Source organism: Pituophis catenifer, unplaced genomic scaffold (genome assembly GCF_029215685.1).
Source record: "Pituophis catenifer annectens isolate HBS135680 unplaced genomic scaffold, rPitCat1.0.hap2 SCAF_2, whole genome shotgun sequence".
In the NCBI taxonomy this organism is placed as follows: Eukaryota; Metazoa; Chordata; class Lepidosauria; order Squamata; family Colubridae; genus Pituophis; species Pituophis catenifer.
In genome coordinates this window covers 26,923,058-26,947,207 of record NW_027256882.1, presented here as the reverse complement: position 1 = coordinate 26,947,207, position 24,150 = coordinate 26,923,058, and the positions used below count along the sequence as shown (strand labels likewise).

The window sequence follows — 24,150 nt, the reverse complement described above, 5'->3', positions numbered from 1 at the left end:
TCATTGTTATATGCCTGTTTAGCATTTCTTCAATGTTCTTAGGGATCACAGGTAGTTTTGCATTCTGTAAGTATTTTTTAACTTTCCCCTCTTCAACCTGCTCTCTTTTATAAAGTTGCCTATAGTATTCTTGTATTATTTTTCCCATCTCTTTATTTCCAAATTTACTTTGGCCTTGATCATCAATCAGTTGTGTTATTTTTTTTTTATTCCCTTTCTTTTTTCAATTTATATGCTAGCCACCTTCCCGGTTTATTTGCGTTTTCAAAATAGTTCTGTTTAGTACTTCTTATTTTTTGGGCTAGCTCTTCCTTCTCCAGTAAGTCCATTTTATGTTTTAACATATCCATTTTCATTTTAACATCTTTCTTATGTGGATCTTTCTGGAGTTCCTTTTCAAATCTCTTATGTTCATTCTTTAATATTGTAAAAGTTTGTCTTTTTTTCACATTCCTTTTCTTTATATAATCTATTATTATACCTCTAGCATAGGCCTTCATTGTATCCCAACGATTTTGTATCGATGTATCTTCTTTTTTATTCTCCTTAAAGAAAAACTCCAATTTTCTGTACAAATTCTTTTTCTTTTAAAATTGTATTATTCAAAGTCCATCTAGCTTTCCTTTTTTGACCTTTCCAAGTTACTATCACTGGGTTATGGTCAGCCCATAAGTTAGTGTCTATTTCCACCTGTTCAATTGTCGGAATTAAGTCCATTGTTGTCCATATCATATCTAACCTGGACCAAGATAAGTGCCTGTTTGAATAGAAAGTGTATTGTCTATTCTTCCCATTTCTAATTCTCCATATATCTTTCAAATTTATTTCCTCTGTCATTTTAAAGAAAGAGTTTGGTAGTGTCTTTCTATTATGCTTTCCTGTTTTTGTTGTTTTAAAGTCCAATTTTTCATCTGCTATTCCATTAAAGTCTCCCATCATGCATATATTATCATAGTCCATTTCGATTATTTTCATATGTAAATTTCGAAAGAAGTCACTCTGGTTATTATTTGGCGCGTATATTGCAACTAGAAGTATCTTCATGTTATTATCAATTATCTCCACTATCAAAACTCTACCCTCTGAATCTGCATATATTTGTTCCGCTTTTATTGAATTTTTAATATATAGAACAATGCCTCTCTTTTTGTGTTGCGATAATGATGAAAATTTTTTCCCCAGTTTGGTTTGTGCCAATAATTTTTCGTGTTGCTTTTTAATATGAACTTCTTGCAAACAAATTATATCAAAATTTAGCTTCTCTAATTTATGAAAGACTTTTCTTCTTTTCACAGCCGAATTGAGTCCATTTATGTTTATTAAAATTAATTTTGTTGTATCCATATTCATATTTTATATGTAGGATTTATTGCTCTAGTTGATCTTACTTCCCGTTGTTCTTTGGATTCCACAATCCCGCCAACAGCGCCTTCTGTTGATTCAATCATTAACATTTCCTTTTCTGTAGGTTTTGTCGGCATCAGTGTAGCTTGTGTTTCTGTTTCCATTGCCACTTCCTTTTCCTTTAAAAAATCTTCATAAAAAGCTCTCGCTTTTTCAGTTGTATCTAGCCTGTATCTTTCCAGTTGCCATGTTAAAATCAATCCGTCTGGTATCAGCCATCTGACTGAAAGTTTTCCCACATTCAGGACATTCAAAGGGTTTCTCTCCTGTGTGAGTCCACTGGTGTATCAACAGGTGGGAATTTGTTGTGAAACGTTTCCCACAATCTGGACACTCATATGGTTTCTCTCTGGTGTGAGTCTTCTGATGTATCACAAAGTTGCCATGCTGGGCAAAAGCATTTACCACATTGGGAGCAGTTGTACGGCATCTCTACTATGAGGATCCTTCTATGAATTGCAAGGGAGCTATTCTGAACAAAGTTTTGCCACATTCAAAGTATTTATATGGCTTTTGTTCAGTGTGGATCCTCTTGTGATTTGAACTCTTTACTTTTCCCACAATAGGCAAATCTATGAAGCTTTTCCATCACTGACATTCTTGAGGAGGTCAAAAATATGTGTGATTCCTTATTTTGTTGGTGCCTGCATTACTGGCTGCCATATGTGACTATCCAATTGACATTTTCTTCCCCACTGGCTTCCAGATATTTTCCTCTTTTTCTGAACGGAAAAATGATCTCCTTTGACCTTTTCAAGTAACGTATTCTTAAATTCTATATAATCTACTTTTTCCAGCTGCAAATCTCTTCATGATTTTCTCTTTTCTGTCTCCTATCTGCTGATGAAGTAGACGAATTATGTGGTTTTCTGAAGGAAATAGAACATATTTTTATTTCTGCTTCAATTTGCTTTGCTTTTCAATGTTGCTTGTTATTCTCAGTTGTCCAGTGTATTTATGTTGGCATCATCTTTCTCTGTAAGATTCAAAAGAAAGTGTAAGTTTTATTGTTTATGAAAGGCTTGCAGAAGATGCAGAAAAAGAAGTACAGGTAATCCTTTAGGTACGACAGGCCATTCAACGACTGCTTCAAGTTACAACACTCCCCCAAATGCTAAATATGAATCTGCTCCAAAGTTGAATTTTTGCAGCGCCTCCCACCCCAAGGTCCTTGACTCCTTCACTGCAGAGATGCTGCAGCATACCCACCCACCTATTTCCCTTCCATCTTGCCCAGTCAGTCCTCACAATCCCCCAGATCCCAGTATTTTGGCCTTCTTTGCAATATACTATGCATTCCTCCCCAACCCCACTCCCCCATCACCATTCACTTAGGAAATTTCTGACGAGCTCAGGAAGTCAGCTGGGCCATGTGGCATAATCAAGAAGAAGAAATATAAACTCTTTTCTTTCCATGCCAATCCTTTCACTCCAGCCAGTATAAATCGTTAGTGATTTACGCTGGCTAAGGAGGAAAGGATTGCCATGGAAGCAAAAGTGATGAGATTTATTCTTTGCTCTACCAGCACAACACTAATGTAAAGCTAGTGCTAGTGGCGCTAAGAAGAAATCTGGCCTATTTTGTTTCTGTTGTAATCCTTTTCTTTCCAGTTAGCATAAACTACTACGATTTCTTCTTAGCTACACCAGCACTAGTTTTATGCTGGCGAAGAGATCTAAGAAGATATTGTTGTGGTTTACCCTGGCTGGGGAGGAAAGGATTGCCATGGAAACAAGAGATCACATGTCTTCTTTGCTCTATCAGCGCTAGCTTTACACTAGTCTTACGCTGGTAGAGCAAAGAAGTAATCCCATCACTTTTGTTTCCATGCCAATGATCCCAAGCTGAACAGCAAATCTACAACACAATGGCTAAAAAAGAAAAGAATCAAGGTTTGCAATAGCAAAGTCCAGACTTCACCCCAATTGAAATGCTGCGGTGGGACCGCTCGAGAGGTGGGCATAAACAAATGTCCACAAACCGCAATGAACTGAAACAATGTTGTAAAGAAGAGTGGGCCAAAATTCCTCTGCAACAATGCAAGAGACTGTTTTTGGTCATACAGAAAACAATTTCTTGAAGTTATTGCTGCTAAAGGTGGCTCTATAAGGTATTGAATCATAAGGTGTTAGTTTTCACACGTGGCTCCTCCATTTTGGCTCTCCTTTTGTAAAATACATGGTGAGCACTGGTGGGTTGCTACCGGTTCGGCCCGGTTCGGCTGAGCCAGTAGTAGCGGTGGCAGGAGGCTCCGCCCACCTGCCCAGACCTCATCAAATATGCTCTGTGCATGCGCAGAAGTGGTGCGTGTGCATGAACAGTTAGCAAAGGTAAGTGAAACCCACCACTGATGGTTACGTGATGTAATATGTCATGTGTTGTTCTTCATCTGAAGTTGTATTCACCTACTTTTAAGAGTGTACAGACCAGATGATTTTTAGTATGTCCTGATACATAAAACTATACAACTTAAAGAGGGTGTACTTTGTTTTTCACATGACTGAATATCTAGAAGCACTGGGGATAGATTATCCAACTGCAGAGAGAATTACATTTACACCTACAAATGTATATATGTGAAAAATCCATGTTTTCAGCCTGAAAAATGTCCCAAAATGGTTACAATTAAACCTTCTGAGCTAAATTTAGAGATGTGGGGGCTTTAACTGATGAAATGATGCCTAAAGCCTCTGCAAAATTTAAAACACCAGTCATACCGATGGAAGTCCTCAGCTCCAAATAAGGAAATACTGTCCTCCTGTCCACAATTCCTCTGGTGACATCCCCTTTCAAGGAGTCCTCACATTTGGGACTGGGATCTGTGTCACTAAGCAGCCCGATCATAAAGCATGATGTCACATAACTGCCAACGTACATCTGTTCCTCTGGAGTTGTTAAGCAAACCACTGTGGGTTGTTAAAGGCAATTTCACATGACTGTCACTTGCAATTTCTTGCCGTCATCATCCTCACTAACTTTGCCTATGAGAAACAAGCTGGGATGGTCAAAAATGGGGATCATGATGGTGGGATGTTGTGACCATCATAAATGTGCATCTGTTATATTCGTAACTGTGCGTGGATATCAACTGAGGCGAGACTAGCTCAATACAACTAGATTTATTGCTAACATCACAAGTAACCAGAACGCTTCAGAAAACACTTAACAGAGCCTCCTATTTATACATCGGCTGTCAGAAGAAGCTAACCAGTAATAAACACTTGTGCTTCCCTCCAAGAGAGCTGTCATTTCCATAGCCAATCAGAGGACGCTACACATCGGTTGGCAGCATCCAAACCAAATAGCCCAACTTTAATCCTGGTCATTGAAAAGCTACCCAGGTGTTAAGATCTTAACAGTGTATCTGGAAAGGAACTAAGCTAATACAGGCAGTCCTCCACTTATAAGTTCATTTGCTGACTGTTCAAAGTTAGGATGACACTGAAAAAAGTGACTTATGACCATTTTTCACACTTACAAGCTTGGTAGCATCCCTATGAACAGTGATCAAAATCCAGATGCAGGGCGACTGGTTCATACTTATGACCATTGCTATGTCCCAAGGTCAGGTGATTGCAACCATTTGAAAAGCAAAATCAATGGGGAAGCCAGATTCACTTAACAACCATATTACTAAATTATCAACTGCAATGATTCACAGTGGCAAGGAAGGTCATAAGATGGGGTATAACTCACTTAACAAATCTCTCACTTAACAATGCAACTTTTGGGCTCAATTGTGGTCGTAAATCAAGAACTTCCTGAAATTTTGACTGGTGGAAAAAGACTGTGTTTTCCTGCAGCAAGAGTCTCTTCTGACACACCTGACAAGGTTTGGGGATTGTGCATTTGCACATAAACCAAGGATTATTGTGCATCACAACAACTGAATTTGTCAGTTGGAAAGCTGACAGTCTGGGTTTGAAACCTGAGCACCACAGGACAGGTTGAGCTCCTGTTACTTGCTCCAGCTCCTGTCCACCTAAGAGTTCAAAAGCTTGCAAATGCGAGTCGATAAGTAGGTACCACTTTGGTGGGAAGGTAGTATTCCATGCACAACAGCATATAGTCATATTGGCCACAAGGCCACGGAAGCATCTTCAGACAACGTTGGCTCCCTCGGCTAAAAAACAGAGATGAGCATCATCCCCCAGAGTCAGAAATGACTGAACAGGGGAAACCTTTATCTTTAGTAAAGTGCAATACAGGTAGTACTCAACTATATAATTGCCATTGCTTCTCTGTGCTGCCTAAGTTATCCTAAATTTAGGCACTACTTTCTCCCACTGTTAACAAAATATCAATCATAGTTGTGGGAAATTTGAAAATAACTTTCACAATTGATTATATGGTTAAAACAGACAAAGCAATTCTAAAGACCAAAGCAGAAAAAAGAAAACTAACTTTGTATTCTTTTTTTTAAAAAACGTGATACGTTCTCCCCACCCTGACTCCCAAATCAGGTAATGGAAAAGAGAAGGTAACCCTGGGAGGAAATAACAATTTGAAAAGTTTGTATGTATCTGTGGTTAATTCCAAATGTTAAAGGTGAACATGGTTCCTGTGGTCTACAATTTTTCCTCTAGAATATCCATGAACATGAAATTTTAGCTTTAGCCATTAATTCCTATACATTATCCCATAGTCCTTTTCTGATGAAATGCTGATGACACACCCTTGGAAAATAAGTAATGAGGATCAATGTTAATCTGACTAATCTTTTGAGTCACCTATTTATACCATTAAAAAACCATTAAAATTAAAAAAACAAAAGTTGGGATATTTTGGACATGTGATGCGACATCCAGAAAAATATGGCACACTTCATTTAATCCTCCAGGGAAAGATTGAAGGCAAATGAGTTCCAGGCAGAAGAAGAACATCATGGCGTCAAAATCTAAGGGACTGGTTTGGACAAAATTCAGCAGCACTTTTTCCATAAAGACATGGATCTTCTGCGCATGTCCAAGATGGCGGATCTAGCCTGAGATGCTCCCGGTAGATGAGGTGATTTCTGGCAATTTTGGGAGATTCCTGGGGCAATTATCCACCATGGCCCTCAGTCCTAGAAAAAGGAATCTTTCCCCGACCCATTGAGGGGTTTTTTGCCCTCCGGAACATCGGGTCGAGGAAAAAAACAGCCGCTGAAGGCTCCGCGGGGTGACGGCGGTAGCGACTTGACTGGCGGTGCTTTTCTCGGCCTCCGGCATGGACCGACGGCGGCAGCAGCTCTGCGGTGGTGGTGGTGGCGGCGGCGGCAATGTGGTGGCTCCCCTGGATTCCTGGCTTCTCCAGGGCTTTTTTGAGGCTCCTGGGGACTCTGGAGTATGGTGGGAGCCATGGTGGAAGCGGTGCTGGCAGTGAGCGCGGGGCTGTCGGCGGCCGCTGGACGATGGCGGAGGCGAGGGGGCGGCAGCTGGCTGCTACCGAAGAGGACGGTATGGTGAGAGGCTGCTGGCTTCTATCTTGGAACCCTGGACCTGCTAGGGGGCAGCTTATTTCTGCTGGCCCATTTTCCTGCAGGAATCCGGAGGCCCCATTTGGAGACTGGGGCTGTAGACTGGGGGTATAAAAGGACCAAATGCTGGAAGATCTGGAAGACCTGGGGAGTGGGAGAGGTTGGAGGACGGCCGAGGGTTGGCCTTGGGCTGCCTCGGGCCATTCCCCCCTCCCCCCCTTTTTGTTAGCCTGTATAGGCCTTATCATGGTCACCACCCCAGCTGCTTCCTGCCTTGCAAGCCATCTCCCTCCATCGCCTTCCGTGTGTCATCTATTCCCCGGGTTTACTATTCTGCCTTCTAGACTGGCTCTATTCCAGCTATGCCCTTGATGGTGTGGAGAATGACAATTCTGATGTGGATTCTGAGGGAGTCCGGTTTCAACTGCCGTTTCCCTACCAGAGTGGATAGACTATCAAATCTCTCCATACCAACTCCATCTTGGCTAGCCATCATGAGAGGATGGCCTGGAGAGAGCACCTTCTGAGTTTTTGTTGAAATGGCATGAGACTTCTTCCACTGTCGTGAGAGGACAGTGGAGCCCAGTTTTCCCATGTCTTGAGTTGCTGCCTCTCCATGCCCTAGGACGATTAGACTATTCTATGGAACCTCAGCCAGATGATGTTTCACCCTTTCCCGGTTCTTGGATGCACTCGGCCGCCGAACTCCTTGCGCTGCGAGACTCCCCCCTCTCGCAGGCCTGGCCCTCCACGTTATCGAGGGCCTACCTTGATGACGGATTTTGGAATCCCGAGGGAAGGCATGCAGTGAAGAGGGGGTTGAGGAGTTTTTTATTTAAATTTTTAAAGAAAATTTTAAGGGGACCCGGGCGGAAGGGAGGGGGTTGTGAAAGTGGACCTGGGGGGGTCCAGATAGCTATTGAGCGGGGTGATAGGATGATTGGCTGCAGCAGAGGGGTCAGGAAAGAAAATTTATCCGGGGAGCAGGGGGATAACAAGTAGGGCAATGCAATTGAAATAATGAGTGGGAGGGGCAGGTATGACGGGCGCAGGGGACCATATCATGTGTCGGGGGTGCGCATACGCTGTTTACGAGCAATTGCGAACTCCGGCCCCCAATGCGCGACTCGTGGCCTGAGTTGTGCAGAGTCTCAGGCCCAGGGTCCACGGCTGATGTTGTGTAATGCCAGGTCGGTTGTTAATAAAGCCCCCCTCATCTGTGGGGGGTGGCTGTGGCTGCCGGCGTCCCGATATAGTCAGCAGGTGCCATCGCTGACTATTGGGGGTGAATCTTTGCCCCCCACAGAGAGGGCTCGCAATCTGGGTGTCCTCCTGGATGCACGGCTGTCTTTAGAGGAGCATATGACGGCCGTGGCCAAGGGTCCTTTTATCAGGTTCGCCTGATCCGCCAGTTGCAGCCCTTTCTGGACCGGGACGCCTTGCGCACGGTCACTCATGCCCTTGTCACCTCCCGGCTGGACTATTGTAATGCTCTCTACATGGGGCTACCCTTGAAGAGCACTCGGAGGCTCCAACTGGTCCAGAATGCGGCCGCGCGGGTGGTTATGGGCGCAACTCGTTGTGCCCGCGTGACACCCCTCCTGTGCGAGCTGCACTGGCTCCCAGTGGTCTTCCGGGTGCAATTCAAGGTGTTGGTTACACCTTTAAAGCGCTCCATGGCATAGGACCCGGGTACCTTCGAGACCGTCTTCTGCCACCAATAGCCTCCCACCGACCAGTCCGTTCCCACAGAGAGGGTCTCCTCAGGGTGCCATCAGCCAAGTTATGTTGGCTGGCGACACCCAGGGGGAGGGCCTTCTCTGTGGGAGCCCCAGCCCTGTGGAATGAACTGCCCCCGGAAATACGTAAGATTTCCGACCTCCGGGTGTTTCACTGCGCACTGAAGACCCTGTTGTTCCGCCAGGCAGGGCTATCAACATAATAATTTTAAATTGGGGTATTTTAATTTTTGGGGTTTTAAATCGGCCAAATCTATTTAATTATTTTAATTTTTAATCATTGTTGTGTCCTGTGTTTTTAAATTGGCTATACACCGCCCTGAGTCCTTAGGGAGAAGGGCGGTATAGAAATAAAATAATAATAATAATAATAATAATAATAATAATAATAATAATAATAATAATAATAATAATAATAATTATCATTATCATGTTACGACCATGACCAGGGTGGCATTTGCCCAGATTCGTCTGGTGTGCCAGTTGCGCCCCTACCTGGACCGTGCTGCCCTACGCACAGTCACCCATACACTCGTCACCTCCCGGACTGACTACTGCAATGCTCTTTACCTGGAGCTGCCCTTGAAGACCACCCGGAGGCTTCAGCTGGTGCAGAATGCAGCCGCGCGGGTAGTAATGGGAGTGTCCCGACACTCTCATGTTACACCTCTCCTGTGGGACCTTCATTGGCTACCGGTTGCCCTCCGGGTGAGATTCAAGGTGCTGGTAATTACCTATAAAGCCCTACATGGCTTAGACCCGGGGTATCAGTCAGACCATCTGCGGCCAGCGACAGCTCCCCATCGCCCGGTGCGTTCCCACAAGGAAGGCCTCCTTGTGGTGCCGTCGGCCAGACAATGTCAGCTGGTGACCCCTAGGGAGCGGGCCTTCTCTGTGGGTGCACCTACCCTATGGAATCAACTCATCTTGGAGCTCTGGGTGGCTCTTTCTGCCGTGACCTTAAAACATGGTTATTCTGCCTGGCTGATTTAGACTGAAAGGGGTTTTAAAAGGGATTTTAATGGTCTTTCTATAACCTTATTGGGTATTTTAACATTGATTTGGCTTGTTTTTATTGTTGTGAGCTGCCCTGAGTTCCCTCGGAGACAGGGCGGCATACAAGTTCAAATAATAATAAATAAATAAATTTCACAGGTAAATTTTCAAGATCTCATGGAAGCAGCCATCATTTTTAGTGCACCCACAATTCCTTAAGGCTGTCTGCACAGTGTTAAGGTAGAGAAACAGAGCAGTTTCTCCCTCTCCTGCATGACAACGACCCAGAAGCAACTGCCATTTTGGCCCTGAGGCAGTTGTGGCAAAATGGCAGCCACTTCCACAAATCCATCTCAGGGCCCAGCAATGAATCCCAGGCACAGTGAAAATAATGGCTGCTTCCATGAAATAGTCATACAGCTGAGAGATTTCCGTCCTACCCTCCTTCCCCAATATAAGGTTCAGATGTCTTCAAAAGATAAAGAGGAGGACGCTATGAGGTCTGGTAGGGTTGGACTTCGAATTAAGGACTACAGGGACCCTGTTTTAGGAAGGAGAGGCCTGGAGATTCTCTGTCAGGGAAGGAAAGTTCTGGGGAGACCTAAGAGATGGGTTACAGGAGGCCTTTGGAAGGAAAGCCTAAGTCTGCAATTAAGCAAAGCAGTCTCATTTAACAGCTGCTGCAAGGTGTAATCGTAATTGGAAGGCCCTGTGACAGAATGCCTTAAGCTGCACAGAGCCAGTGGGAGTGGGAAAAGGCCTGGGGGGTTACTCTGTGCGGAGGCCTGGGGGGGGGCTTCCCCCAAACTGGAGCAAACCGGTAGCATTTCACCCCTGCCTTGGGGAAAACAAGGGTGGGGAACCAGAGCAATAGGTGTCTTGGGGGGAATTTTGACTGAAGCTTTCCCCACATTCAGGACATTCAAAGGGTTTCTCTCCTGTGTGAGTCCTCTGGTGTATGACCAGGTGAGAATTCTGACTGAAACTTTTCCCACACTCAGGACATTCAACGGGTTTCTCTCCTGTGTGAGTCCTCTGGTGTATCACCAGGCTGGAATTCTGACTGAAACGTTTCCCACAATCAGGACATTCAAAGGGTTTCTCTCCTGTGTGAATCACCTGGTGTATCACCAGTCTGGAATTCTGACTGAAACGTTTCCTACAATCAGGACATTCAAAGGGTTTCTCTCCTGTGTGAGTTCTCTGGTGTATCACCAGTCTGGAATTCTGACTGAAACCTTTCCTACAATCAGGACATTCAAAGGGTTTCTCTCCTGTGTGAGTTCTCTGGTGTATCACAAAGTTGCCATGCTTGTGAAAGCATTTACCACATTGGGAGCAGTTGTAGGTCATCTGTCCTATATCGATTCTTCTATGAATCACAAGGGAGTTATTTTGACCGAACCTTTTGCCACATTCAGAGTATTTATATGGCTGATCCCCAGTGTGGATCCTCTTGTGATTTGAACTCTACTTTTCCCACAATAGGCTTTCTGAAGGAAATGGAAAATATTTTTTTATTTCTGCTTCAATTTGCTTTCCTTTTCAATGTTGCTTGTTATTCTCAGTTGTCCAGTGTTGTTATATTGGCATCTTTGTCTGTAAGATTCAAATGAAAGTGTAAATTTTGTTGTTTATAAAAAGGTTGCAGAAGATGTGAAAAAAAGCAGTACAGGTAATCCTTGAGGTAAAACAGGCCATTCAACGAAAGTTCAAAGTTACTACACCCACACACCCAATGCTAAATACGAATCTGTTTCAAAGTTGAAATTTTGCAGCCCCTCCCTCCAATGGTCCATCGACCAGCTGCAGAGAGGCTGCAGCATACCTACCCACCTATTTCCCAAACATTTCTCCCGGTCAGTCCTCAGAGGCCCCAGACCAAAGTACATTGGCCTGCTTTGTCAATATCTTTGCTTCTAGGTATTGCTCCCCAACCTCACTCCCTTTCTTCATTCACTTACTTAATTTTTGACAAGCTCAAGATGTCAACTGAGCTATGTGGCAGAATCAAGAAGAAGACTTACGATCTATTTTGTTTCCATGGCAATCCTTTCGCCCCACCCAGCATAAATTGGTAGTGATTTACCCTGCCTGGGGAGGAAAGGATTCCTATGGAAATCAAAAAGTTGAGATGTCTTCTTAGCTCAACCAGTGTAAGACTAGCATATAGCTAGCACTGGTGGCACTAATGAGAAATCATGTCTATTTTGCTTCCATTGCAATCCTTTCCTTTCCAGCCAGCATAAGCTCCTACGATTTCTTCTTAGTTCCACCAGCACTAATTTTATGGTGGCAGCGCTAAAAAGAGATCGTAGTGGTTTACCCTGGCTGGGGAGGAGAATATTGCCATGGAAACAAAAGAGATCGGATTTCTTCTCTCTATCAGTGCTAGGTTTACTCTAGTCTTTTGCTGGTAGAGCAAAGAAGAAACCCCATCACTTTTGTTTCCATGTCAGTCCTTTCCCCTCCACAGCCAGGGTAGACCACTATGATATCTTCTTAGCGCCAGCAGCATAAAACTAGCACCGGCAGAGCTAAGAAGTAATCGTAGCTAAGAAGAAATCGTAGTTATTTATGCTGGTTGAGGCAAAAAGATTGCCATGGAAACAAAAGAGATTGGATTTCTTCTTCTTGATTGTGCCACGTGGCCCACCGAGGGAATGGCCTTCTCTACTCTGACTTCCTGAGCTCATCAAAATGTAAGTAAGCAAATGGTGATGGGGTGGAGTATGGATAAGGCCCATAGGGCTTTGGGGAAACCAAGGGGCATAGGCAAAGTGTGGGGTATCCTAGACTCAAAGAGAATGTTAAGTGGGATGTGACAGCTCCTCTTCCAATACACTTGAGGATCTGTCACAAAGAGAGGATTGACTTATTCTCTAGGGCACCAGAGGGTAGGACAAGAAGTAATGGGTGGAAGCTTGTCAAAGAGAGATCCACCCTAGAAGTGAGGAGAAATTTTCTGATGGTGAGAAGAATTAATCAATGGAATATCTTGCCTTTTGGGAGTTGTGGGTGTTCCATCATTGGAGATTTTCAAAAATAGATTGGACAACCATTTGACAGATGGTATAAGGTCTCCTGCCCTGGGCAAGGAGTTAGACTTGAAGACCTTCAAGGTCCCTTCCGAAGGCTCAGGGGAGGGGCGGGGGGGTGGCGGCCATTATTAAGGAAAGTCTTTGTCTGAAGGACGCCATTGTTCCTCAGATAGCCGCATGTGAGTCCTTCCTTGTGAAGTGCAGTCGTGGGGTACAGATGGGTTGGTTGACTACGTACCTGGCTCCCTGCCACGTGGCAATAACCCTGCCTGAGCTGCTTGACGTAATAGCCGGTTGGCGGTGGATACCCCCTGACTTATGGTCATGGGGGACTTCAACCTGCCATCCGTCGGTGAAACGTATGGGATAGCTCGGGAGTTCATGGCTTCCATGGCAGCCATGGACCTGACCCAGTTAGTTCCAGGCCCGACTCATACGGGGGGACACACTCTGGACCTGATTCTTGTCTCTGGTCAGTGGTTGAATGATCTGGAATTAGGGGATCTAGTCATCAAACCCCTGTCATGGTCAGATCATTAACTTCTTCAACTAGACTTTCGAGCTGCTTCCCCTTGCCGCAGGGAGATGGAACCGCCTAGGTGGTTCCATCTCAGGTGCCTGATGGATCCTGATAGGTTCCTGACGGAGCTTGGGCCATTCTCTGAAGCTCTGGCTCACGGCTCAACTGAAGAGCTGGTGGCCGCCTGGGAAAAGGTGGCCGCTAGAGCTTTGGACCGATTCGTGCCTTTGCGGCCTCTGACCTGATGCGGATCCCATCTAGCCCCCTGGTTCTCAGAGGAGCTGAGGGAGATGAAGCGCCAGAAAAGACGCCTAGAGAGTGATTGGAGGGTCAGCCGTTCCGAATCCGACTGAACACTGGTAAGATCTCATATTAAGACCTACCTACTGGCAATAAAAGGGGCAAAATCAAGCTATTTTTCCGCTCTTATTGCATCTGCAGAGAACCGCCCAGCCACCCTGTTTAGGGTGACCTGCTCCCTCCTTCATGTGGAAGTGCAGGAAGACCCCTTGCAGGAGAAGGCTGAGGAATTTGCGCAATTCCTGCATGACAAAATCGCTCAGATTCGGGAAGGCTTGGGACTCCAATTGGGTAGATCCAATTCGGGACTCCGATTGGGTAGATCCAGAGTGGGTGACGGGGGTGAGTCTTGAGAGTGTTATCTGGGAGGAGTTTGACCCTGTGGCTCCCGAGGATGTGGACAGGATTCTGGGTAGGTTGACCTCTGCCACATGTTTATTGGACCCATGTCCTTCCTGGTTGGTGCTCGTCTCCCGGGAGGTTACACGAGGCTGGCTCCAGAGGATTATAAATGCTTCCTTGAGTGAGGGTCTCCTCCCCGCCGCCCTTAAAGAGGCGGTGGTGAGGCCCCTCTCAAGAAGCCTTCTCTGGACCCAGCAATATTGGTGATCTATTGTCCAGTCTCCAACCTCCGCTTTGTGGCGAAGGTGTTGTGGTGGCTCAGCAACTTCCTCAGTACCTGGATGAAGCTGTCTATCTGGATCCGTTCCAGTTGGGCTTCAGACCGGGATACAGCACGGAAACGGCATTGGTCGCATTGGTAGATGATCTCTGGAGGGATTGGGACAGGGGATGTTCCTCTGTCCTAGTCCTATTGGACCTCTCAGCGGCTTTTGATACCATTGACCATGGTATCATGCTGCGACGGCTGGAGGGGTTAGGAGTGGGGGGCACCATGTTGCGGTGGTTCTCCTCCTTCCTCTCCAGCCGAACACAGTCTGTGTTGGCAGGGGGACAGAGGTCAACCTCGAGGCGCCTTATGTATGGAGTGCTGCAAGGGTCGGTCCTCTCCTTCTGTTCAACATTTATGTGAAGCCACTGGGTGAGATCATCCGTGGTTTTGGGGTGGAGTGTACGCTGAGTGTCATCAGCGTACGCCTGTATACTGATGACACTCAGCTGTACATTTCCACAACAGATCACCCCAATGATGCTCTTAACGTAATGTCTTGCTGCCTGGAGGCCGTGCGGATCTGGATGGGGAGAAACAGGCTCCGACTCAACCCCTCCAAGACTGAGTGGCTATGGCTTCTGGTGTCTCGATATAGCCAGCTGGTTCCATTGCTGGGTATTGGGGGTGAAACTCTGCCCCCTCATGAGGCTCGTAGGGGGAGGAGGAGGAGCTTCCAGTTTTTGGATTTGGAGAAGAAAGAGTTTTCAGGCAGCAGTACTGAGATCTCCTCTCCGAATCAAAAAAGTGCACTGCATTTCAGGTGGCGGATCTGGCCTTCTGCGGAGGAGGAGGAAGAAGGCGCGCAGTTCTGCAATCTGCACCAGTGAACCACAGAGGAAAGCGTTTTCTAGCAAATTCAAAAACAGAGCGCACGGCTGGCCGCGTGCCCTTCTCCTCCTTCTCCGCAGACTCACTTTCTCTTTCCTCCTGGCCAGATCTGCCACCTGAAATGCAGTGCACTTTTTTGATTCAGCACTGCCGCCCAAAAACCCTTTCTTCTCCAAATCCAAAAACTGGGTGTACGGAAGCAAAACAAGAGCACCACAATTTCAGGCACTGCGCAGGTGGTGTAAGGCAAGGCGGCTAACTGCCCTGCCTGCCCCTTTTTCAGACAACCCAGGCGGAGGGCGGTTGGCTTCTGCTCCTGGCCCAGGAGGAAAGAGAAGGTGAGTCTGTGGAGAAGGAGGAGGAGGGTACATGGCTCTGCAGTGTGCACTGGAGAACCAAGCAGCACTGCGTTCCCTCCCCGAATCCACCCGAAAAGGCTTTCCTTTGTGGTTCTCCGGTGCACATTGCAGAACCGCGTGCCTTCCTCCTCCTTCTCCGCAGACTCACCTTCTCTTTCTTCCTGGCTAGATCCGCTGCCTGAAACGCAATGCACTTTTTTGATTTGGGGAGAGGATCGCAGCACTGCCTCCCGAAAACTCTTTCTTCTCGAAATCCAAAAATGGGGCATGCGGAGGCCAAAAAAGTGCATTGCATTTCAGGCCTCTGGGGGAGGGATTGAAGCCTGCCGCTGGCTACTCCTGCCACTGAGTGAGAAGCAGTAGCATGAGAAGCGCCAGCGGTGATAGGGTGGCAGCGGAAAGAATGGGTGTGCTGGGGCTTCAATCCCCACCCACCCCCCCTGGCCTGGGTCCACGCCAGAAGCCTGCTCATGCGGGGAGACAGGGAAGCTCCGGCTCGTCCATCCTTGCAGCCACCACCCCATTGCCCCTGGGGGCGGTGGTTCTCGCGTTGCTGCAGGGTGCTTGCCGGGAAGCCCAGCACCCAGTGGGGAGGAGCCCAGGTAAGGCTGTGTGTTTGGAGCTTCCCCAGCTGGCACATGGCGGCGCTGAGAGCGCTGCAGCTGACCGGGGAATGGCTGTCTCGCCAGGGAACAGTTCGGTATCTGGTTGTCCTCTGGTAAGAGACGCGCTGGCCCCCTTGAAAAAAGTGGGGGCACATGTGCAGGAGGGTGCATACGCAGTGCAGGGCGCATGTGTGGGGGGAGGGTCATGTGCGCATGCGCGAACGGGGTGCATATTGCATTATGGTTGCTGGCACGCGCGAGCACGATAGCGCAAACACGCTCTGACTTTTGACACGCAACACCAAAAAGGTTTGCCATCACTGGACTATGCTAAACCTTTGATTGTGTGGATCACAGCAAATTGTGGCAAGTCCTTAAAGAGATCGGAGTACCAGACAAATGTCTCTTGAGAAAACTATATGCAGGTCAAGAAGCAACAGTGAGAACTGGACACAGAACAACTGATTGGTTCAAAATTGGGAAAGGAGTCCGGCAAGGCTGTATACTGTTGTCCTGCCTATTTAACTTACATGCAGAGCACATCATGAGAAAGGCAGGGCTAGATGAATCAAAAGTTGGAATTAAGATTGCCAGGAGAAATATCAACAACCTCAGATATGCAGATGATACCACTCTAATGGCAGAAAATGAAAAGGAACTAAAGAGCCTCTTAATGCAGGTGAAGAAGTAGAGTGTTGAGAGCTGGCTTGAAACTCAATATTAAGAAACCTAAGATCATGGCATCCGGCCCTCTCAATTCCTGGCAAATAGCTGGGGAAGAAATGGAGGTAGTGACAGATTTTATTTTCCTGGGCTCCAAGATCACTGCAGATGGAGACTCTAGCCAAGAAATGAAAAGAGGCTTGCTCCTGGGGAGGAAAGCTATGGCAGCATACTAAAAAGCAGAGACGTCACCTTGCCAACAAAAGTGCGTATAGTCAAGTTACTTCGCAACTAACAACAACAACACGCTGTTCAGATAGACATGGAATTTTTTATGTTTTTTTTTTTAAATGTACCAATAAAACATATATTCAAAAAAAAAAAAAAAACCACAACCCTGACCCTTTTCCCACAATCTGGACGAGGGATGTCAAAGTCAAGGCCTGTGGGCCGAATCTGGCCTGCAAGGTGGTTAGATCTGGCCTGTGGGTCTGCCCTGGAAACATTAAAGGACCGGCCTGTGGCGCCTTGGCCAGGCCCAAGCTGACCGGGTGCTGATTTGCCAGCTGGTGGAAGCCATTTGGGCCGGACCACGGCCAGCCTTAGATATGTGGCACCGCCTCGGCCCTGCCCCCTGGGTGTGTGCACAGGGTCGGCGAGCGCACAGGGCCTGGCGTTGCTAGGGACTGAGAACTGCCCTTCGCCCAGGACACCAGGCCTCTCATGCTCGGAGCCAGGGGGCAGGACCAAGGCGCCACCACAGATCTAAGGCTGGTCACGGTCCGGCTTGGATGGCTGCTGCCAGGTGGCAAATCGCAACTGCACCGGCACCTCCATTTTCCGCTCGCTGGCCTTTCCCTGGGACTGCCTTGCCCCACGTGGGAAAGCCACGCTGCCAATCTCTCCCCCTCCCTTTGCCCCTTGTGCGTGGAGGGAGGAAGAGGTGGGAAGGAGAGGGCATCAGACCTTGGACGCTTTTGCCTGCCAGCACGCCATGGACGGTAAGAGGTTGCACAGGGTCCGGGGCGGGGGATGTGGAAGGCGAACGACGGTTTGCCATCAGGCATGGAGGCTACGGAGGGGAGGGTGGACAAAAAGGGAAGCTCTGAATTTTGATCCCTTCCCTTGTTGTTGCCTCTGTGCCTGATGGATCTCTGTGTGACTCTCAGCTCACCTCTCCGACCCGTGCACGTGCGCGCATGAGCACGTAAGGTCTCCCCCCTTGCAACCCGGTGCTGTGACAATGGAGAGGAAAAGATCAGGAGAGTCTGGGCGCTGAGAAAAAGAAACAAGCGTTACAAAAAAACAGCTTTCGTTAGCTTGCACTTTGCATCCTACCATCACAGAAGTTTGTTTGAGTGAGTGTCAGGGGTGGGTTCTAAAATTTTTGTACTACCGGTTCTGTGGACGTGGCTTATTTTGTGGGCGTGGCTTGATGGTCATGTGACAATTATTTAGGATATTTAGGATTTAGCAAAGATACTGGTCTACCAGGCTTTTAACTGCTTGCAGAGCTGTACTGATCTACCCATTTATTTTTGCAGGCACCGGTCTACTCATTTGTTTTCTTTTACCACTGATCAGCTGTAGGGCGGCCCTTTGAAGCTCCTGGGCAACAGTTTAAACAGTTTTTTTCTCTCTAGCCATCAGCTGGGACTCAGGAGGTAGCAATAGATTGGGGGTGGAGCGAAATAAAAGGGAAGAATAACGCGGGGGGTGGGGGGCGTGGGGGGGGGCAGAACCAGTTCGGTGACATCATATCGTCACCGCTACCAGCTCGGGAGAACCGGGCCGAACCGGAAGGAACCCACCACTGGTGAGTGTGTGTTTATGTGTGTGGAGGGGGGTGGAGGTGGAGGTGTCTCACTCACTTGCACTCACTCATTTGCAGCCTACAAGCTCATTGTAGGCTAAAAGCTAACAAAAGCTGTTTTTTTGCAATGCTTGTTTCTTTTTCTCAACCCCCAGCCTTTCCCGATCTTTTCCTCTCCAATATCATAGCACTGGCCGGGCTGCAAGGGGCACACACACACACACACACACACACACACACACACACACACACACACACACAAACATACACGTGCACGAGTCTGGGAGATGTGAGCTAAAAACCATGCTGAAGCAATGATGGGGGAGAGGTCAATATGGGAAGCCTTTGTCGGGAGCCTCTTGGCAGCTTAAAAAAAGAAAGGAAAGGAAAACGGGAAGGGAGGGAGGGAGGAGGGAGTGGCAACTTTATTAGCAATCCAAGTTAACATTGGTATTCTTGAATTGTGAGCTCGCAGGAAAGTATCCCCTCCTTGTGTGTTGCAAACAGCCATTTCCAGTGGGGAAAACAGGACAAAGCCGAGTGGGGAGAATATTTTCCTTTGTTATGTTTCCAGTCTGAATTAGACCATGGGAGGCTCCCTACAGGACAGCCCTTTTAAGGATTATGTATTAATAGAAAAGCAACTAATTTATCTCTGTTCCTAAACGCTAAGGCTGTTGTACTGAAGGGAAACAGTAATGAGGATATAATAAATAATACTAGAATATGATATACTCAGTGGTGGGATTCAGCCAGTTCGCACCACTTCAGGAGAACCGGTTGTTAACTTTCTGAGCAGTTTGGCAAACTGGTTGTTGGAAGAAATCATTAGGGCAGAGAACCGGTTGTTAAATTACTTGAATCCCACCACTGGATATACTGGTATACTAGAATTAGTAGGAACTTGTTGTTCTGTAACCATTAGGTTCCTGTAATACACATATGGCCTTTTGTATTTGTACAACACACATATATTGTACCTTTATATCTGTAACACAAATATGCCTTTGTATTTGTATCACATATATTATATGCCTTTATATTTGTATCTCCTGTAACAAACATATGCTGTTATTAGGCCTCTGTAAGGTATCTGGTATTTGTCAAACATATGTTCCTGCCATTTGATCTGAACCCATATCAATCTTCTTCCTGTTTTTCTTATGCCATCTAAGAGCATGGTACCTATCTCAGTTGGAACTGCAGACATCATCCGAGGGATAATTTTACACTCCAGCTCTAACTTACACCTTTGATTATACAGATCAATTTATTCCTTGGATGATGCAGAACCAGGAGGCCAAATGGCCAATTGAGAGAACAAAGGAATGCTCAAGGAAAAGATAACGCTAATTGGGAAGCTTCTATTCCTTTGCAGGGCAACAAGGAATACACAAACCTGAACTAGGAGGCCAGAATTGGGTACTAAGCTGATGTCTCTGAGGGTATAAAAAGGACGCCTTACCTTCCCCAAGGTGTGGCTATCTCCTCACATGCATTGTATCTGTATGTTCTGGATATAGTCCCACCCAGTATTTTGTTTTTGGCCATAAATAAAATCTGCTTCTTTTTGCAAGCCTCGTCTTGAGTCTCTCTTTTTGGCATTCTGGTGATTCAAGTACATTTTGGGACCTTACAGTACATAAAAAACAGAGGAGTTCTGATCAACTATCACAACCAACATTTTGACAAGTTTTGCTGTTGTCTGTGGACTCTCCCACTAGATGCAAGCACGGGATAAACTGAGCCTGGTTTGTTTTCAGTCTTTGGCCACAAAAGGAAGGGAGGGAGGGAGGGAGGGAGGGAGGGAGGGAGGAAGGAAGGAAGGAAGGAAGGAAGGAAGGAAGGAAGGAAGGAAGGAAGGAAGGAAGGAAGGAAGGATTATAATAAGAGGGAATCAGATTCTGAGGAAAGTCCTACCTTAGCACTTGGCCACCAGCTGCCCTTCTGCCCTTTCACTATCCCCTTGTCCCCTCTCCTGACTCTCCTGGTAGTCTCCCATCCTATTGCTGAGGATGCTTTAGTTACAAAGCTGGGGCTCCTCGCACGGAGAGGGAGTGGCCCTCCCTCTGACACACACACACACTTTGCCCTCCTGAATACACCATGAGCAACGTGCCCAAGAACAGCAAGCATAGCAGCAGCCTTGAGCAGGAGGTAAGCACAGCCAGGCACCCACTGGAGGAAGCAGGGCTGGGATGTGGGGTCTGAGTGCAACGGGAGATTGAGGGCCAGACTGGGCGCTTATGCTCCTAGGACTCTGGGCAGCCTGCACTACTGCCAAGGGGTCCTTTGCGTGGCCTGAGAGGGATGAAGAGAACAAGATTTTTGGCGCTTAACATTGTCTCACCTTCCTCTGCTGGAGACAATGGATCCCCCCAGACCTGCCTGGGCCACCACAGGGGCCCCACAACACAAGAGATGTCGAGCTGGCCATGTGACATCACCCCACCACGCCCACCCACAAGATCAACCACAATCCTGATGTGGCCCTCAATCAAATTGTTTGACTCTGCTGGTCTGGACACTCATATGGTTTCCCTCCTGTGTGAGTCCTCTGGTGGATCACCAGGTCAGAACGGTAACTGAAACTTTTCCCACAATCTGCACACTTGTGTGGTTTGTCTCCTGTGTGAGTCTTTTGGTGTTTCACCAGAGAGGAATTGAGACTGAAGTTTTTCCCACAATCAGGACATTCAAAGGGTTTCTCCCCTGTGTGATTCCTCTGGTGGTTCACCAGGCTGGAATTCCGACTGAAACTTTTCCCACAATCAGAACATTCAAAGGGTTTCTCTCCTGTGTGAGTCTTTTGGTGTTTCACCAGAGAGGAATTGTCACTGAAACCTTTCCCACAATCAGGACATTCAAAGGGTTTCTCCCCTGTGTGAGTCCTCTGGTGTTTCACCAGGCTGGAATTGTCACTGAAACCTTTCCCACAATCAGGACATTCGAAGGGTTTCTCCCCTGTGTGAGTCCTCTGGTGTTTCACCAGGCTGGAATTCTCACTGAAACCTTTCCCACAATCAGGACATTCAAAGGGTTTCTCCCCTGTGTGAGTCCTCTGGTGGTTCACCAGGTTGGATTTATGACTGAAACTTTTTCCACACTCAGGACATTCAAAGGGTTTCTCTCCTGTGTGAGTCCTCTGGTGTATCACCAGGTGGGAATTTGCTCTGAAACGTTTCCCACAATCTGGACACTCATATGGTTTCTCCCTGGTGTGAGTCCTCTGGTGGATAATGAGGTGGGAATTCTGTCTGAAATTTCTCCCATAATCAGGACATTCAAAGGGTTTTTCTCCAGTGTGAGTCCTCTGGTGTTTCACCAGGTAGGAATTCTGACTGAAACTTTTCCCACACTCAGGACATTCAAAGGGTTTCTCTCCTGTGTGAGTCCGCTGGTGTTTCACCAGGTGGGAATTCTGTCTGAAACTTTTCCCACACTCAGGACATTCAAAGGGTTTTTCTCCTGTGTGAATCCTCTGGTGGTTCACCAGGTTAAAATGGTGACTGAAATTTTTCCCACAATCTGGACACTCATATGGTTTCTCTCCTGTGTGAGTCCTCTGGTGTATCAGCAGGTTGGAATTGAGAGTGAAGTTTTTCCCACAATCAGGACATTCAAAGGGTTTCTCCCCTGTGTGAATCCTCTGGTGGCTCACCAGGCTGGAATTTTGACTGAAACTTTTCCCACACTCAGGACATTCAAACGGTTTCTCTCCTGTGTGAGTCCTCTGGTGGCTCACCAGGTCAGAACGGTAACTGAAATTTTTCCCACAATCTGGACACTCATATGGTTTCTCTCCTGTATGAGTCCTCTGGTGGTTCACCAGGTTAGAACGGTAACTGAAACTTTTCCCACAATCTGTACACTTGTGTGGTTTGTCTCCTGTGTGAATCTTTTGGTGTTTCAGCAGACTGGAATTGAGACTGAAGTTTTTCCCACAATCAGGACATTCAAAAGGTTTGTCCCCTGTGTGAATCCTCTGGTGGTTTACCAGGTGACAACGGTAATGGAAATGTTTCCCACAATCTTGACACTCGAACGGTTTCTTTCCTGTGTGAGTCCTCTGGTGGTTCTCCAGGCTGGAATTGAGACTGAAACTTTTCCCACAATGTGGACATTGAAAAGGTTTTTCAGGACATTGAAAAAAATTTTTAAGACATTCAAAGGGTTTCTCTTCTGTGTGAGTCGTCTGGTGTATCACCAGGTGGGAATTTGCTGTGAAACTTTTCCTACAATCTGGACACTCATATGGTTTCTCCCTGGTGTGAGTCCAACTGAACAAAGTTGCCATGCTTGCAAAAGCATTTACCACATTGGGAGCAGTTGTAGGGCATCTCTACTATGAGGATCTTTCTATGAATTGCAAGGGAGCTATTCTGACTAAAGTTTTGCCACATTCAGAGTATTTATATGGCTTTTGTTCAGTGTGGATCCTCTTGTGATTTGAACTCTTTACTTTTCCCACAATAGGCAAATCTATGAAGCTTTTCTATCACTGACATTCTTGAGGAGGTCAAAAATAAGTGTGATTCCTTATTTTGTTCGTGCCTGCATTTCTTGCTGCCATATGTGACTATGCAATTGACATTTTGTTCCCCACTGGCTTCCAAATATTTTCCTCTTTTTCTGAACGGAAAAATGATCTCCTTCGACCTTTTCGAGTAACGTATTCTTAAATTCTATATAATCTACTTTTTCCAGCTGCAAATCTCTTCATGATTTTCTCTTTTCTGTCTCTTATCTGCTGATGAAGTAGATGAATTCTGTGGTTTCCTGAAGCAAATTGAAAATATTTTTTATTTCTGCTTCAATTTGCTTTGCTTTTAAGTGTTGCTTGTTATTCTCAGTTGTCCAGTATGCATATGTTGGCATCCTCTTTGTCTGTAAGATTCAAAAGAAAGTGTAAGTTTTATAGTTTATGAAAGGGTTGCAGAAGATGTGAAAAAAAGAAGTACAGGTAATCCTTTAGGTACGACAGGCCATTCAACAAATTTCTGAAGTTACAACACTCCCCCAAATGCTAAATACGAATCCGCTCCAAAGTTGAATTTTTGCAGTGCCTCCCACACCGGGAGTCCTTGACTCCTTCAGTGCAGAGATGCTGCAGCATACCCACCCACCTATTTCCCTTCCATCTTGCCCAGTCAGTCCTCACAATCCCCAGACGCCAATATGTTGGCCTGCTTTGCAATATACTATGCATTCCTCTCCAACCCCACTCCCCCATCACCATTCACTTACTAAATTTCTGACGAGCTCAGGAAGTCAGCTGGGCCACGTGGCATAAGCAAGAAGAAGAAAGATAAACTCTTTTCTTTCCATGGCAATCCTTTCACTCCAGCCAGCATTAGTGATTTACCCTGGCTGAGGAGGAAAGGATTGCCATAGAAGCAAGAGATGAGAATTCTTCTTTGCTCTACCAGCACAACACATATTTTTTACTAAACTTCTCCCAACTCCGAATTAAAATATTCCTTATATAGTGCCGAGTGAACCATTTACTTTGGGGGGCATTGTCCCGCCAGAGTGCCGCATGCCAATCTTGTTGCAAGTCGTGGCCTTCTATCCTAAGAAGACGCTTGTTTAAAATAATCCATTCTTTAACCCAAACTAGTAAGGCGGCTAAATAATAATTCTCCCAGCACGGTAAATCAAGACCCCCTCTTTCTTTTGTCTCCTGCATCATTTTCTTTTTAATACGGGGTTTTTTCCCTTGCCATACAAATTTGGTTACTACCTGGTTT

The 24,150-nt window shown here is 46.4% G+C and overlaps 1 protein-coding gene across 1 annotated transcript; it reads right to left on the bottom strand.

Annotated features, from left to right (window-relative positions):
• Positions 1-1,083: 1,083 nt before the first annotated feature.
• Positions 1,084-22,849, bottom strand: LOC139310024 (zinc finger protein 594-like). The gene is made up of 8 exons (XM_070934199.1): positions 20,912-22,849; positions 20,580-20,701; positions 17,554-17,659; positions 15,888-16,057; positions 15,047-15,145; positions 10,437-11,068; positions 6,515-6,965; positions 1,084-1,791 (listed from the first exon to the last, which is right to left on the bottom strand). The coding sequence occupies exons 1-8, from the start codon at positions 22,695-22,697 to the stop codon at positions 1,558-1,560; spliced, it is 3,600 nt and encodes a 1,199-aa protein (XP_070790300.1). The 5' UTR covers positions 22,698-22,849; the 3' UTR covers positions 1,084-1,557.
• Positions 22,850-24,150: the final 1,301 nt, after the last annotated feature.